Genomic DNA, 15,370 nt, shown 5'->3' on the forward strand with positions numbered 1-15,370 from the left:
AACTCGAGTATAAACCTGGGGCATAAAATGCAGTCGTCACTGCTAACATTTAAAATAGTTATAATTAGAAATGCCATTAAAATTTTTGTAAATAAATACATCAAAGGTGTGTTATTTTTGAAACATTTAATTAAAAGAACAAAAATATCTCCCCCTTTTAACAGGTTAAAGTATTTGGTACTTTTGATTTTGTTATGATGGGTCACTTGAACTTAAATGATTTTTGTGCATTATTGTTGATCACCCTTAGATGGCGCTATGTCCTACATGTAGAGTGTGTTACAAGCGGCTTGTCATTGACAGCTCTGATCCGTCAAACCACATTGTAATGCAATTCCAGAATATGTCACTAGATGTCACCTGAATATATACCGAGATTCTTTTTTAATGGCATTTTGAGGGCAAAATAAAAAAAAAATATATATATATATATATATATACGCTTATACACAAAATACTGTAAAAAAAAATCAGAGGTTGTCCACTGCCGTGGGGGACATGTACGAACACTGTGAGCAACATCAAAAATAATTCCTTTAAATAATATAATAATATGCTGCATGGGGAAACCATAAAATGCAAACCATAAAACGTTATGTGGTTGTAATTTTAATATTATTATTTCATTAATATTAAAAAAATATGTGAAAGTACCCAGGGAGAGGCAGACAAAGAGCGCCCCCTCTCCATAGTGTCCAAAAATGGCCCTAACAGTGTGCGGGGAACCATAGTTGGGGGGCAGTGCTTTTTTCCATCTGATCCCCTCCCCATCTGGAATTTGGGGTCCCTTAGTACTCCATTACCCAATTCCAGAAAAGGTATAGAAATGTAAAAAAAAATAATATTGATAAAAACCAATACAAAAAACAACACATAAAAAAATGATGTCTCTGTGGCAAACATATCATGCAACTTTGGTGGAATTAACCCCTTGGCTGAATGAAAGGGCTCTTCCATGGAAGTTTGACAATTCAATGTCAGGTTTATATACAGAAATACTGCATAATATTGGATGTGACATCCATTCCACATCTCTCCTCTGTCTTTCATTGTAAATTCTTCTTTGTATTGCTGCTCCTCTCCCCGGTGTCAGACCTTTAATTAAAGTCTCACTAATTACATCTCTATGTTGTACTGCGGGGAGTTTCCTGCTATCAAATTAACCCTCTATGGCTCCCGATTCTCCACGTGGTATCTTTAATCTTGTGTAATTAGTTCTGAAGATCAGGAATTTACACTTCTCGGTTACCATGCCCCCCCCTCACCGCACATAGCACCGATATACAAAGATGAACAATATGAGGACAATAAAATGTCATGATTATATTTACAGAAAGTGAATCAAAATCAAATTAACAAAATCACAACCAGAGACACAACCAGAAACCTTTCCACAGAGACGCAATTATTAAGATGGCTTTTTTGGCATGGAGGAGCAAACTAATTGCTAAGGAGGAATGAAGATGATGGGAATCAAAGAGGGCCAATAAATGTTTAACAGGGGACTAATGAATGAAGTGTACAGAGATTCATCCTTTATAATAACCTCAGCAAAGTGAACTGTGTCTACTCTTTCAGTAATTCAATTGTGTGGAAATGCTACACTACAGGTCACGATTATTAACACACAAACAGTGAGGGCTCAATCACAATTATGCTTTGTAGTAAGACATGGAACTACCATACCCACATATGGATTCGCCATACCTACATATGAATCCGCCACACCTACATATGGATCCGCCATACCTACATATGGAGCCGCCATACCTATTATGGAACCGCCTTACCTACATATGGATCTGCCACACCTACATATGGAGCCGCCACACCTACATATGGATCCGTCATACCTAGATATGGAACCGCCTTACCTACATATGGAGCCGCCATACCTACATATGGATCCAAAATACCTACATATGGAGCGGCCATATCTACATATAGAACCGTTTTTCCTACCTTATCCTCAACCTGTGCACTGGAGACGGTGATGTCCCTTCTGTCCAACAAGATCCCAGGACTGACCTGGAGGGTCAGTGTGACAGTGCTCATGCCTAGAGGTTGGCTTGTAGACATGAGCACTATCACTGGGGAACAGTAACATCTTCTCCAAGGAGGATGAAGAATTCTCAAAGAAAAGCTGCTAAGGTATGTATAAGGTGATAAGGAGACCTCATTGGCAGAGACACCCTCACATTTCCCTGCACAAGCAAAGGTATAAAACATAATACAAAAATAACAACATAATACGAAAATACCAGAAAACTTTTCAAGTTAAACAGAATGTATTTAAATGTTGATTCCTGCAATAGAAAATCTTTTTCTGTTTTTTGCTATTCCACAGTTACTACGTCCATTATGGGAAGCCATTGCCCATTCTCAATGGAATCATAATAGCAGCCATTTGGGTTGCCATTAAAGATGAAATACAACCCAGCACACCAATACCAAAGTCATGTACACTGCTCCATGTTGTGTACCCCTTTTCACATGATAATTGGTGCATTGGTGGAGCTTCTTATTATGCTCCCTTTTGGTTTGTTAAATATACTTTTGGAAATATATTAATAGATATATAATATTTAAAAAAAAGAAAACAATGATACCCAATACCTTGCCCATCTATTGGCCATGCACAGCAGACCCAACAGCCCAACTAAAACCCATCCCTGTCTCTTATAAGTCACTGAACCTTCAAAGCTGAACTCCAGACAGCTTTAGTCACCGCTATAAAATATATTTGCAAACTGTCTTATCTGCTGCAGGAAATATAACTGCATCACATGCAGGTCAGTGACCTCGTATTCTCATATTGCTTTTAAAGAGTCTCTGGTGCCATGGTAAAAAAAAACTGTGAAAAGCCCAAAAAGTATTACTCACAACATTGGAGAGAAGGAGGAATGCTAAAGAGGAGGGCATTCCTATGTGTCGGCCCTTGACCAGGAGTGTGCTGGGGCTGCTGACCAGATCCAAGATCGTATCACCCAACAGCAGTGTTAGGGCTTTGGGATGACACAATGGAGGTTTTACAGGTAAATACCATGAAGAGTTCCATACCCTACTCAGCCACAAGGGTAACCCACAGGGGCCTGAAGAAAGTTTAGTGGGGGGACCCAAGGCAGTTATGCAAAGAGGGTCTCTTGTTGGTTATATCCACTACTGCTTAGGTATACCTGTATTCATATGGGAAACACTTGGTTGACTAGTTTGCAGGAAAAAGTCTCTTTGAGCATTAAGGCTTGGTCAGCAGTTTGCCCCTATTATGTGATTGGACTATGGAGGAGAAACAGCACACTGATAAGATCATCACTCTGCTTTTCTCTGTTATAAACATATTTTCTCTACCAGCTGACATGGCTGTGAGAAGAAATGGGAAGACCTACAAGAATCGTTCATGATGAAGATACAAATGCCATCCATATATTGCCTATCTCCGGTGGTATTCAAGCCTTGGACTTCTTCTCCTCCAGACGTAAGAACTTGGTTATGATGCTGCAGGGCAGGCGCTCCATAAGAATCTTTTCTTTTAGTTTAATACTTTAAGACTGGTTTTGGGCAGTTTGAAAAGGAACTTTATCATCATTCTCCCCTAGGTATGGCTATTGTGTGCAAATATTTACTTAGGGTCTTGTAGAACTGGTATCATTAGTATCAATAGTATCAATTTTATTCATCAGAACGCAATAAAGATGAACTCTTCACCCTACAAATTAATAATTAAAACCTCAATCATATTAAAAAGGAATTCTGGGTAACATGTGCCCTTTACAGGTTCATTGGAAATCATGTCACAGTCATACAGGAACAGAAAAGGGCCCTCAACAGTAACCGCAGAACTCAAATATTTACCATTTTGGCCATATATTACGTGTGATGGTCAATGGTACATAATTTGGCCCTATACAATACTGTTATCCTAACCTTTTTTTACCCTCCAACTAAATTTGATAAAAAGACTTCCACAACATTCTCCATCTTCTAACCAAAAAGGAACTCCAAAGCACTCACCTTTGCAGGAGCTCCATGGGGTCTCTTTCATGCCATGTCACTGAGAAGAGGTCCAACCTATGGCTCTGCCTGAACAATGATCCAACCTGGGCAGAGTTGTTTGGTTCCTGCCTCTAGGCACATGAAATGACTGTTATCCAGCCAAGACATAGGAGTTTGTCCTTCTCCTATAGGCACAATGGTATGGGTATTAACGACATATTATTTCCCAATATTACTTGAAATACTGTCATCTTATCAACTCTGACAAAATTTATTGATATTTATATTATGACATTTTTACACCTTCCAACCAAATCTGATAAAAATAACTCTGAAGTTCCATGGTTCCATCTTTCATTGCCAGTTGTGGAGAAGAGATCCTACCAATGATGGACACAGCTGGTTGTCCTCTGCCTATAGGCAACCACAAATTATTTCCCACCATCCCTAGAATTGCAGTCATCTAATTTAATCCAAACAAAAAACCCAGACATTGTTCCACCTTCCAACTAAATTTGATAAAAGAAACTCAAAATCACTCACCCCTGTAGAAGCTCCATGGTCTCCCCCATTTCCAGTCCTGAAGAATAAGTCTAACCTATGACTTTGGTGACCAATCACCCAATGAGGACATATTTGTTTGTATAGGCACCAGTAGTTATTGCCACATAATATATCCCAATTGCAATCACTTCATGTAACCCTAACAAAATAACCTGACATTTTTCCACATTCCAATCAAATCTGATATAAGGACTCCCAAGCACCTTTGTAGCAGCTCCATGGTCTCTTCATTGCCAGTCTTGGAAAGAAGGTCCCACTTATGGCTCTGCCTGACCAATAATCCAGCCAGGACACAGTTATTTATCTTCTACCTATAGTCACCTCCTTGATCATTTGAAATACATTCATCTCATGTAATTCTGCCAAAATACCCCGACATTTTCCACATTCCAATCAAATCTCATACAAAGAACTCCAAAGCACTCACCTTTGTAGCAATTTCATGGTCACCTACATTGCCAGTCTTGGAGAAGAGGTCGGACTTATGACTTTGCCTAATCCAGGACATTTTTCCACCTCCCAACCACACTGATAAAAGAACTGAAAGTAACATACCTGTGTATTAGCTCCATTGTCTGGTATTTTCCATTGCCAGTCTTGGACAAGAGACCCCACTTTTACCAATGATCCAGCCAGGGCACGAGTGATTGGCTTCTGCTTATAGATAATAAATCACTCTCCTTTGTAGCAGCTCCATGGTCTTTTCATTGCCAGTCTTGGAGAGGAAGTCCCACCTATGTCTGACCAATGATCGAGCCAGGACACAATTGTTTATATTTTACCTATGGGCACCTTGGTATCGTTATTAACCTTATTTTATTTCTCAAGATCACTTCAGATACAATCATCTTATGCAATCCTGACGTTATTCCAACCACATTAATGAAAAGAACTCCGAAGAACTAATCTGTGTATCAGCTCCATGGTCTGGTCTTTTCCATTGCCAGTCTTGGACAGGAGGCCCCAATTTTACCAAGATACAGCCAGGGCACGAGTGATTGGCTTCTGCTTATAGATACCATCAAATTATTTCTCCCCATCCCCATAGAGTCATCTCATAAAAACTTATTTTCACAATATTTCAATTCAGGACAAACCAGTAGAACAAGAAAATGTAATTCTAGCAGAGGAACATTGTGTTAAACACCGATGGCTGTGTGCAGAGATGGGACGCCTGGTTCTATATCCAGCCTTTGGCAATGTAGGCCCTTTCCACAGCTGAAATAGACTGATGTGTACTTTTCATTGCTCTCTTAGCTGCAAGGGACTAGTAGAAAAATAAGTAACCTGTAAATTCATGGGTAGGATGGTGACAATAACTGCTCTGTGAGAAAAGAAGTTCTATGTTAATTAGCAAATGTTTCCTGCTCGGAACCCTTTGTGGTATGTGGCTGTTATACGGTATGTTATACGGTATGTGGCTGTTATACGGTATGTGGCTGTTATACGGTATGTGGGTGTTATACGGTATGTGGATGTTATACGGTATGTGGGTGTTATACGGTATGTGGGTGTTATACGGTATGTGGGTGTTATACGGTATGTGGCTCTGTGAATTTGCTTGATCCCTAAAGAATTTCTCAGCTTTTTTTTTTACTCTGAGAACTAAAGGGATTCTAAAGGGTCACCAAAGGTAACTAAGATGTAGTAGCCCTGAATATAATTGTCTGCTGAGTAGCAAAGTTCTGCTGGTGGAGTTCCATGCCAAAAACTCTTCATAAACATCCCCCAAGCACGGAATTGTACATGCTTTCCGAATATTATCTGAAAGTGAGAAACCTGAGATATTCCTCAGAGAAACAAGAGCAATACGGCAGCAAAAAAAACCCTGAAGAAAATTCTAAATCTTTTGCAAGCCACTTGCTCAACCATTAAAACACACAAAGTGATAGAAATCCCAAACAGACAGCAATCAATACATTCCCACAGGGCTAACCCCATTTATTTCAAAGGCCTACAAGCATGCTTAGCAGAATATTCTCTTTGGAAGGCCCCGATGAAATTACTTAGACAGATCTGATTGTAATCAAGGTGGATTGTTGCCACCTCAACTTTATTTCAATACCAGTATATTCAGAATCTTGTTTGTTTTATCACATATCAAAAATTCAAGAAAAAAAATCTTTACTTCATGACGATGATTCGCACATCAAATTGTCCCGTTTTTGCAGAGCAGACAAAAATATCATATAAATAACACATTGCACGAATAATAAATATAAAAATATGTATCACAAAGTTCAGTTTGGCTCTTACTTCACCAAGAGTCTTCTAATACCTGAGCAATAGGTAAACAGTCAAAACGTTTTCCAGTATCACCTTGAAGGTTGTGTCCAATACTTTTATCAGTTTTTAATATAAAGTCCTAGGCAGCAGTTTCTATAAATGTCCGTGGTGGGTTCTGTAACTAATAAAGACTTAGTAAATGTTTGTTCTTAATTTTGCATGCACAGAAGCTTTAATGAAATGTCGCCATAATTAGATGTTATAGCTGATGCGTTTCACTGATCCACCTAATAATATGTTTTCATGGAGTCTTGCGTCAGCCTTCTTCCTGTGATGGCTCAAAAACATCCTCCCATTGGGTCATGGATTCATTATATGATGGTGGAGGGGTTAAAGGCTCCGGCCACCTCTCCTCCTTGATTAATCCCAATCTTTTCAATTCATGAATATCGGAACTGACGCGGAGTAATACCGGGTTTTGAATCCTTAGATCCGCCACAGCTCCTCGCCTTCGGGCCAAATCACTATGGTATGGAGGGGGTTCTATGTCAGGGGGTGGGCCCAGTGTGACAGTCCATATGGTAGAACCGCTCAGGATAACATCTTCATAACGAGGTGCATCAAACTGGGCAGAGTCTCTGTAAAAAGGAGAAAGAGACATTGATGAAGGAGACATGTATAAACAAGCCATGCTATACCAGGCCAGTCAATTCAATGTATTTTATTCTTTGAGATTATTTGCATTCTAAGTCGAATTTGCCTCTGTAACCCTGCTTCTTCCCCATACTCTCCATACATGTCTGTGCTGTCATTTACAGTCAGTGTATTATTAATAAATCCCCATCTACTTATGTCACATTTGGATGCAATATGGTGACTCATTCCATAAGCATCCCTGACCTAATTTGGGTCTCAGTCCAGAATTTATGAACCCATGCTCCAAATTATACACATAAAAAGTCTGCTTTGGAGTTTATTTATAAAGCAGTGAATTGGACATTCACCAAATATCACAGATGGTGATTGACCCACCTAAAGTGCATGAACATGGAAGATTCACATGTGGCAAATGTTTGCTAAATATCACATTTACTGCTTCTTAAATTGGCCACTTTGCCTTCAGGCAGGATTTGGCTCTCTTTTTGGCACCAGACATTAACTCAACACCATTGACTTTCAGATGGCATTGACTGAAGTGTGTTCTACCCGGTTATGGAATCTGTTATCTTTAATGTAATATTTGCTTTGGTCAGCCTGTACAAAAAATTCAGACAGTTTATACAATACAAAATAAAGGAAATCCCACGGCACTTGGGGGGAATTGGAGCCAAAACTGCATTTATAAACATTTGGAGTCCCTGTGGAAAGTTGGGTCGGGTGCAGAACAAGCCAACTATTCATGCATGGCTTGCTTTGGGTTGCATTTTCAATCATCTTTGGTACATTGTGTGTAAGGTATTGAACCATATGTATTGATCGTATTTATAAACTTTCCAATGAGCTGTGTTTTTGAGATGTCTCATGTTCTATCCAGGTATGGAAAGCCTTTCAATATTGATGGCATACATTGATGGCCCTGGTCATGCTTATCCTAGGGACTACATACTCTCCAGGTTTCTTTATGATTTTTAGCCACCACCAAGGAACCATCAAGACCTTTAGGTCCCCCTTAGGACCATGAAGTCCAAAGCAGTGCACTGTGTTAGGGCAACCCATTCATTTATTTAGGCTTCCAATACACTACAATGAACCTAAAATCAGGCTTGCATCATGATTTAGTCTGTTCCGCATAATACAACACAAGGCAATTTAATATAACATAACAGCATGGGCCTGCTGTAATAAAGCTCTCCAAGACTAGAGACGTTAGACTATCATGGGAGAATCTGAATCATCCAGCAAACTTGGAATGGTTTGCTTAAAATGCATTTCATGTTGACTAGCAAATATTTTCAATCCAGGACTAGATCCATCTCAGGTTTGTTGGATTACCCAGGTTCTCATATGATAGTTTATGTTCTCCAGTCCTGGAGGTCTTTAATAAATCGGGCCCCATGTCCATTGTTAGGAAATTTCCCCCTCATTCTTGTACCTGTGATACTAATGCAAGCAATGAAGGTTATAATTGTCAATGGTAATTGGAAGATGCCTATGATAAATAACTGTAAATGACTGTAGTTTTCAATAGGTAAAGTACAGGAAGTCATATATGCCCACATGCCTCCCTCAGCATTATTTGGTGCATGCCGGCAAAATTTTCTGCAAGTCCCATTGAGTAAATTCATTGAAATGCTTCATTGTAATCACTATTTCATTCATTTATAGATCATAACAAACCTTGTATTGGAGTATATTTGCACGTTAAGCAATGGCAGAAAGTTGCAATTAGTACATTATGAAGTCAGACCAGAATATTTGGAATTCAAGGTACTTAAAAAACAAATTCTTTCCTTTTTACAGATTGATTCATCTGTTCTTGCACCAAAGACAAAAGGCTGAACAAACAACATTAATGAATGCCAGGGAATGCTAATTGTCATCCCTTCGTCTTGCATAACTCAGAATAACAAGTTTCTGCATATAGTAACCTAGTATTACAATGTAATAATATGGCTGCCCTCATTTTCCCAAACTATTTATAGTTTATCTGTGCAATACAATATATTATAGGTCCGATGTTTGCTTGTTTTTGTAAATTTCCCCGGGCATTTTGTTAATCCTCCCCTGGAGATGATGGGCGGTGTTTGAATAGAGATGCATGACATAACTGAGGCTGGAGATACAAGAATAACATGCAGATGTTGTACCAGTACCAGATTTGTCTGGTTGGGTCTAGTAAGATCAGGATATCTACTTGTGTAACAGTGTCACGGGTCCAACAAGGACTAACACTATCAGTATTTTGCAGAATCAGCTTACGTATTATGTAGTTGTTCTTGTTTTGAAAGTAAACTAATGCTATACAGTACTAAGGGTTACCAATCAGTCCCTGAAGCAAATGGACCCGGCTTGGCACAAGGACAGGTTGGAGAAAGTTACAGAAGCAACATGGAAGAACTAAAAGCTATTTGGTGTTTATAAGTCATACAAATACTGAGAGAACCTGGATAGGAGTCCGGGCCGAGAATAAGCCATTGTATACCAGCCTCTAGCTAGCATTCTAGGGTATAAAGTGATTGGACCAGGAACCAGCCATATCATTACTGGTTTTCCTCCACACCTGGTCCCAATGTGTCCTTCTACCTATTTCATTGCCCCCAACTTGTAGAACAATAGTATTTTGGTTTTCCTATTCTAGTAATCTATCTTAGGGTACGTCGAGCTGTTCACAAAAATCTGTGGTCAATTCTTCACTAGGATAGTCATTTGTCTTAGGGTTACACAAAAAAATGGCTAAGACCCTTCTCAGTTTTTTTTTGGCTGTGATCTTTGGGGAAGACCCCCATGGGTTTAATGTCCTGGAGACACAAGAGGAAGTAAAAGAAAATCTAACCCATGAATCATGGGTGGAACAATTCCCATCTCTTTCTAATTCATGACAAATTTTGGATTCCCATCATCATCTGACAATGGTCACCAAGAACCATGAGAAACAGAAGATGAATCTCATAGCGAGAGCACAAACAGCAGGTAAATTGGGATGCAAAATCTCAAACCACATGGTGACCAAAGTGAACGTAGCTATAATGGCCACAAAAATGTCCAAGGTCACAATCAATTTTTGTCTTTTTAATAATTATTTTTCATAGCTCTAATGAAAGGAACATATGGATCCTCCAAATTGGATTGCTGTGTGAAGTGACCTTACCATGAGCCAATAAAAATAATTTGTGCTTTTTCAAATTTGCTTTTGATTGTTACATCCTAATTTGCTTTCTGAAAACCTATTGGGCCTGATTTAATAAAGATCTCCAAGACTGGAGATTGTGGGAGAACCTCAGTGATCCAGCAAACCAGGAATGGATTTCTTGAAAATCATTTGCTACTAGTTGTCAAATGTTTTCCATCCAAGTTCTCGCATTGGTTTCAATCCATGGTTCTCCCATGATAATGTATCTTCTCTAGTCTTGAGGAGCTTTCATAAATCAGATCTATTGAGAGAAATTTGGCCAAAACTAAGGAGATGAACGCTGATGAATATTTATGAATTGAAATTTACCAAAATCAGAACTCCCAGGACCAATGGCTTGAACCCCTCACCACTCAATCCAGGACTAAAAACAAAGTTTTAGATAAAGTTTAACTGCACATTCACGTTGGTCTTTGCACTCTCTTGTCCTATAGGCCAGCGTTCCAGGTTAGGAATCTACCGAGAAATAGTGACAAAAGTACTTACGTCTCGATTTGACGCTGGGAAGACTGTCTGTTCTCTGATTCTGTAGCGTTTTCCTCATCCGCAGCCCTTTGATTCTTTTTCACACATACAAAAAGAGTCACAATAAGGTAGCCAAGGACGGCCAGACTGCCCGCTCCAAGGAAGCAAATCCCCAGGATAAAAACTCTGTCTGAAACAGTCAGCAGAACCACTCCGATGAGAAGGAAAGCCATTCCCAGGGTCATCACCGTCCTATGGATGCCCCTCCGGATCTCACTGGATGCCATGTTCAGTTCTGTGTATCTGAAGAAAGGAAAACTGTTACAATATTTCTTTCTTTATGGAAAATATTACATTGGTAAAATGACCCAAAAAGAGAAAATCCAAGCATAGGTCAATGTATCAGGTGAAGTCTGGCCATTTCATTTTCAACCTAGCTTTAGCATCAAGGACTTAGCCATTGTCTTTATCTGATGCCCACATTGGAGTTTTAGATATTTCTGGTTATGAGTCTGGGTATTACTTTATAATCCTCCATAATGGGAAAAGTAATCCCAATCCTCCAATAGTTTTCATGTAATGGTCCCTTGTATTGAAAGCCATAAATGGGCCGCCATTGCTGACATCTTTATGCAAAACTCTTAGCTCCCTAACTGCAATGATGAAGTTCAGGTTCAAGTCCATCTTGGGTTTTTACCAAATTCCACTTGTTTAGTATTATTTGGAGCCAACATACCTTGCCAGGACCAACCTGTAACCATAAATTAAGGTATGGTCTTTAAGCTGTAACAGCAGATTACAGCAGCCAATAATTGCATATGGAATCCAGGGTGACTTCAGTGACCAAATATTGTGAATGATGTCACCTGGAATTCTCTGTGCTATTATAGCAGTGCAGGGGATTTTTATTTAGCCAAGGGAATTTCACTTATGAATTCACCATTTGATGGTTCATCCTGTGAATGTGGATTAATATTGCTGGATGATGTGATTGATAATTGATTTACTTCAGGAGATATAAATAGCCTTTATTTGATAAAAAGTATGTATGTACCCAGGAGGTGAATAATAAAAAGGGAGCTTTACTTTCCATAATCCCCAAAGAAACTTTCATCTTTTTTTGGGGGCAGATGGGAAGAATGGACCCCATTCCTCAACATTGGGATCCACCAATGCCTATGTAGGGTACAGGTCCCATTATATTACAATATATAATACTTTTCCTGGTCACCCTGACTTTATCTTTACAGAACTTGTTAAAATGTCTGGGGAACCGTGCAATTTGCTTATTAAAAAAAAATAACACATACAGCCCTAAGGCATCCCCTGAGCATAGTATTTAAAATATTTGTGTATTTTACAGATTACCTTTTAAGTCCTCGGAAGAGGCTCACCCTCCCCTGGGGTATTTTTAAAAAACATTTGTTGAATTTGTATATGTCCCATGGCATGGATTTCTTCTCCTCCCCTTCTCAGTTTTTTGACAATAGATTGTCTATTAGTTCCAAAAACTGGACAGAATCGAGGTGGGAGAATGGCGTCAACTTTGGGGTCAGCAACTGTGCTTTGATGGGCTTTGCAGAACCTTAACTTGGTGCCGAACCCCAATAAGTGTTATGATAGCTGAATATTTATGGGCAAAACCTGGGCGTGTTATATTAAAAATTCCCTGGATTTAATGCTCTCCAATTACTGATCCTAGAAATCCAAACACAGATAGCCGGACAACTAACATTACTAAAGAGCCACACATAACATTCATTATATATACTACAGTCACAGACAACATTCATGTTACAGTAAATGTTCACAGACTACAGACTTACTACAGGGACAAGTAGACCAAGGACATGTTATAGGAGACATCAGAGAACATGCTAGAAGGCATTGCTTGATATCACTGCTATTACAGCCTATATGTTCTCCTACATTTGCCCCATCTGCCCACCTCAGCGATGAATATCTATCACTACATTTGGTGCTCACCAAGGATCCAATGCAGCTGTTTTATCAGTGTATCTATAGGGCTAGTTTTTGGGCAGGCAACTGGGCAATTGCCACATTCTCCAGACCCCCAATAGACAGAATGGCCGGGTACAGGAAAATGGAATGCTGTTTTTTTTTGGGGTCCCAAATGGGTAATATTTTCCCAAAGCTAATTTTGTTTAAAACAGCCCCTGTGCAGATAATGTAGAACAGCAGCTACAAGCGGGTATTGTAGTGCCATGGTGTGCCATTCCTGATCTAGTATGGCATAGAGAAATAGAGCAATTCAGGTTATGCTCTTCCATCTCCAATCAAGTAAGCACATACCCAGGAAAAACCATGACTAATGGTTTCTGCACAATAAGCACCAAAGGACCATATGTAGCTCTCGGGCAGCAGGTTGGGCATTAGCAGAATAGATAAACATGGGCAGAGACAGATCACTTTGTTGCACCAAACAAGACGCATCTCCAAGCCAAAACACCTCGGGTATAATTAGACCTAATGGCATCACTTGATTGTATTGCTTAAAGTGTTTACTACAACAAACACATCCTGGATAGTCAGTCATGCGGCACGTAACTTTTATTTTATAAACGTCTGTCTTATTTTTAATTTGCTGATTTGGCTTTACATTATGCACACAGGTTACAAGCCCTGAACTGATGATGCCAAAAAAAGCTGGAAGCCGTGCTGAATGCTTAATCCATTTACAAGCTCCGGGATGGACGGTTGGCTTGAGAATGAGTAAAGGAATAGATAAACCATGGTCAGATATTTATAGTCTTTTTTATAGCTGTTTATATGCCATGTGTTAAAATAACCTTTACTTTATGCAAAGAAAATCAAAAGAAAATATCAAAGAAAATCTTTTACTGCAATATCTACCTTCTAAGTTATTCAAAACAATCCTTCTTTTTATTGGTTATCTACGAGGCCCCAATCACACATAGCTGTGGCCCTTCTCTCTTAAAGTCTTTGCCTGAATTTTATCCCCTCCAGTGAGCAACGCTTCTGGGTTTTGCATGCCACCCTGCAGCACAAAGGGTCCCCGATTCAAAATGCAACCAGAATGAAAGTTCCATGGAGTTTGTACTTTCCCTTGTTGAATGGGCACCTCTGAAAACCTTTTCATGGGCTTAACTCCTATTGGAAAAAAACTCTATACAAAATGTGGGTTCATGGTTCATCTACAAGTGTCAATGGCACATCAGGAGTCCGTTCAGTGCCCAGAGCCCAGAGTTTCTCAATCAGGATCCTCTATGGTTCTTCCAGAGGTTGCTAGAGGTTCCTTGAGCAATGAACAGTTTGTTCATCATCGTCAGGGGTTTCTTGACCTGAAAGGGTTCTCCCATGTTAAAAAGGTAATGAAAGGCTGACTAAGCATGACAACTCTGCTCCATAATAGGTGCAATAGGGGAATGTTGTCACCCTAGGACAGGAAGCACGAAGTTGCCAGGATCACCAAATATCTGATACCACATCTAAGCACAGATAAGCTACAATATATCACAAAAGAAAACAAATGCAACCACATATAAAATACATTTCAGGGGGTTTTAAATACATTTTACCAATATTTCCTAATAAAAAAATCTTACCAGGTAAATATGAGAAAGTATCACCGCTTGTTCAGTCACCTGTTACGCATAGCCAGGTCACGTCCGTTATGTCCTTCTCTGGTTCATCCCAATGTCACATTTAGCGTCATTGCCAAAAAGCGCTCAATTTCTGTTTTTTACCAGCGTTGCTTTTTGTAGGATCAGTCAGTGGATTCACTAAAGTTCTGTCTTCAAAGTTTGTAAAGTGCTTGTAAAGTTTTACTATGGAGCTGAGCTGATGCTGGAAATTCCCTGCAATCTGTGCCGTGTCTCCGGTGTCAGTTCTGTGTGTCCCCAATGTTCCTCTGCCAGTAACCTGTGCCTCACCTCTGTCCACCCATCCAGGAAGCTCAGCCTGTATTATACTCTGATGACAGACTGTCCCTCCCTTCCCTGCACTGATAAGTCAGGTCATTCTTGCACTAGGCAGTTACATAGTAAGCTCAGTTTTGTGCAACCTGCCAAAGACCAGAAATGCCACTTCACCGCCCTGCCCTGCACACAGCGTGTTCCTGGTTCTTATTAGGGAATGTCCCTGCACAATTGTACTCACTTATACTTATCTATAGTATACAGCATTTTGTGTGGTCATTCTAGCTTCTTAGCTTCATTGTGCACATGATTGTGACCTCTCTTCCAGGGACTGACCAGGTTTAGGCATAGTAGATGGAATTTTTACAAAACT

General features: G+C 39.6%; 1 protein-coding gene across 1 annotated transcript; it reads right to left on the reverse strand.

The window, feature by feature from the left end:
• Positions 1–6,574: 6,574 nt before the first annotated feature.
• TMEM139 (transmembrane protein 139) lies at positions 6,575–15,009 on the reverse strand. Its single transcript, XM_072424359.1, has 3 exons — positions 14,686–15,009; positions 11,120–11,401; positions 6,575–7,421 (listed from the first exon to the last, which is right to left on the reverse strand). The coding sequence occupies exons 2-3, from the start codon at positions 11,383–11,385 to the stop codon at positions 7,100–7,102; spliced, it is 588 nt and encodes a 195-aa protein (XP_072280460.1). The 5' UTR covers positions 11,386–11,401; positions 14,686–15,009; the 3' UTR covers positions 6,575–7,099.
• Positions 15,010–15,370: the final 361 nt, after the last annotated feature.

This window comes from Pyxicephalus adspersus, chromosome 10, assembly GCF_032062135.1.
Source record: "Pyxicephalus adspersus chromosome 10, UCB_Pads_2.0, whole genome shotgun sequence".
NCBI classification, from domain to species: Eukaryota; Metazoa; Chordata; class Amphibia; order Anura; family Pyxicephalidae; genus Pyxicephalus; species Pyxicephalus adspersus.

Bases quoted from the DNA above. Each gene is read 5' to 3' on its own strand.
- TMEM139 (XM_072424359.1), bottom strand. From the start codon at position 11,385: ATGGCATCCAGTGAGATCCGGAGGGGCATCCATAGGACGGTGATGACC. The intron at 7,422-11,119 runs GTAAGTACTTTT...TCCTTTTTACAG, and splicing joins TCCCAGCGTCAAATCGAGAC to AGACTCTGCCCAGTTTGATG.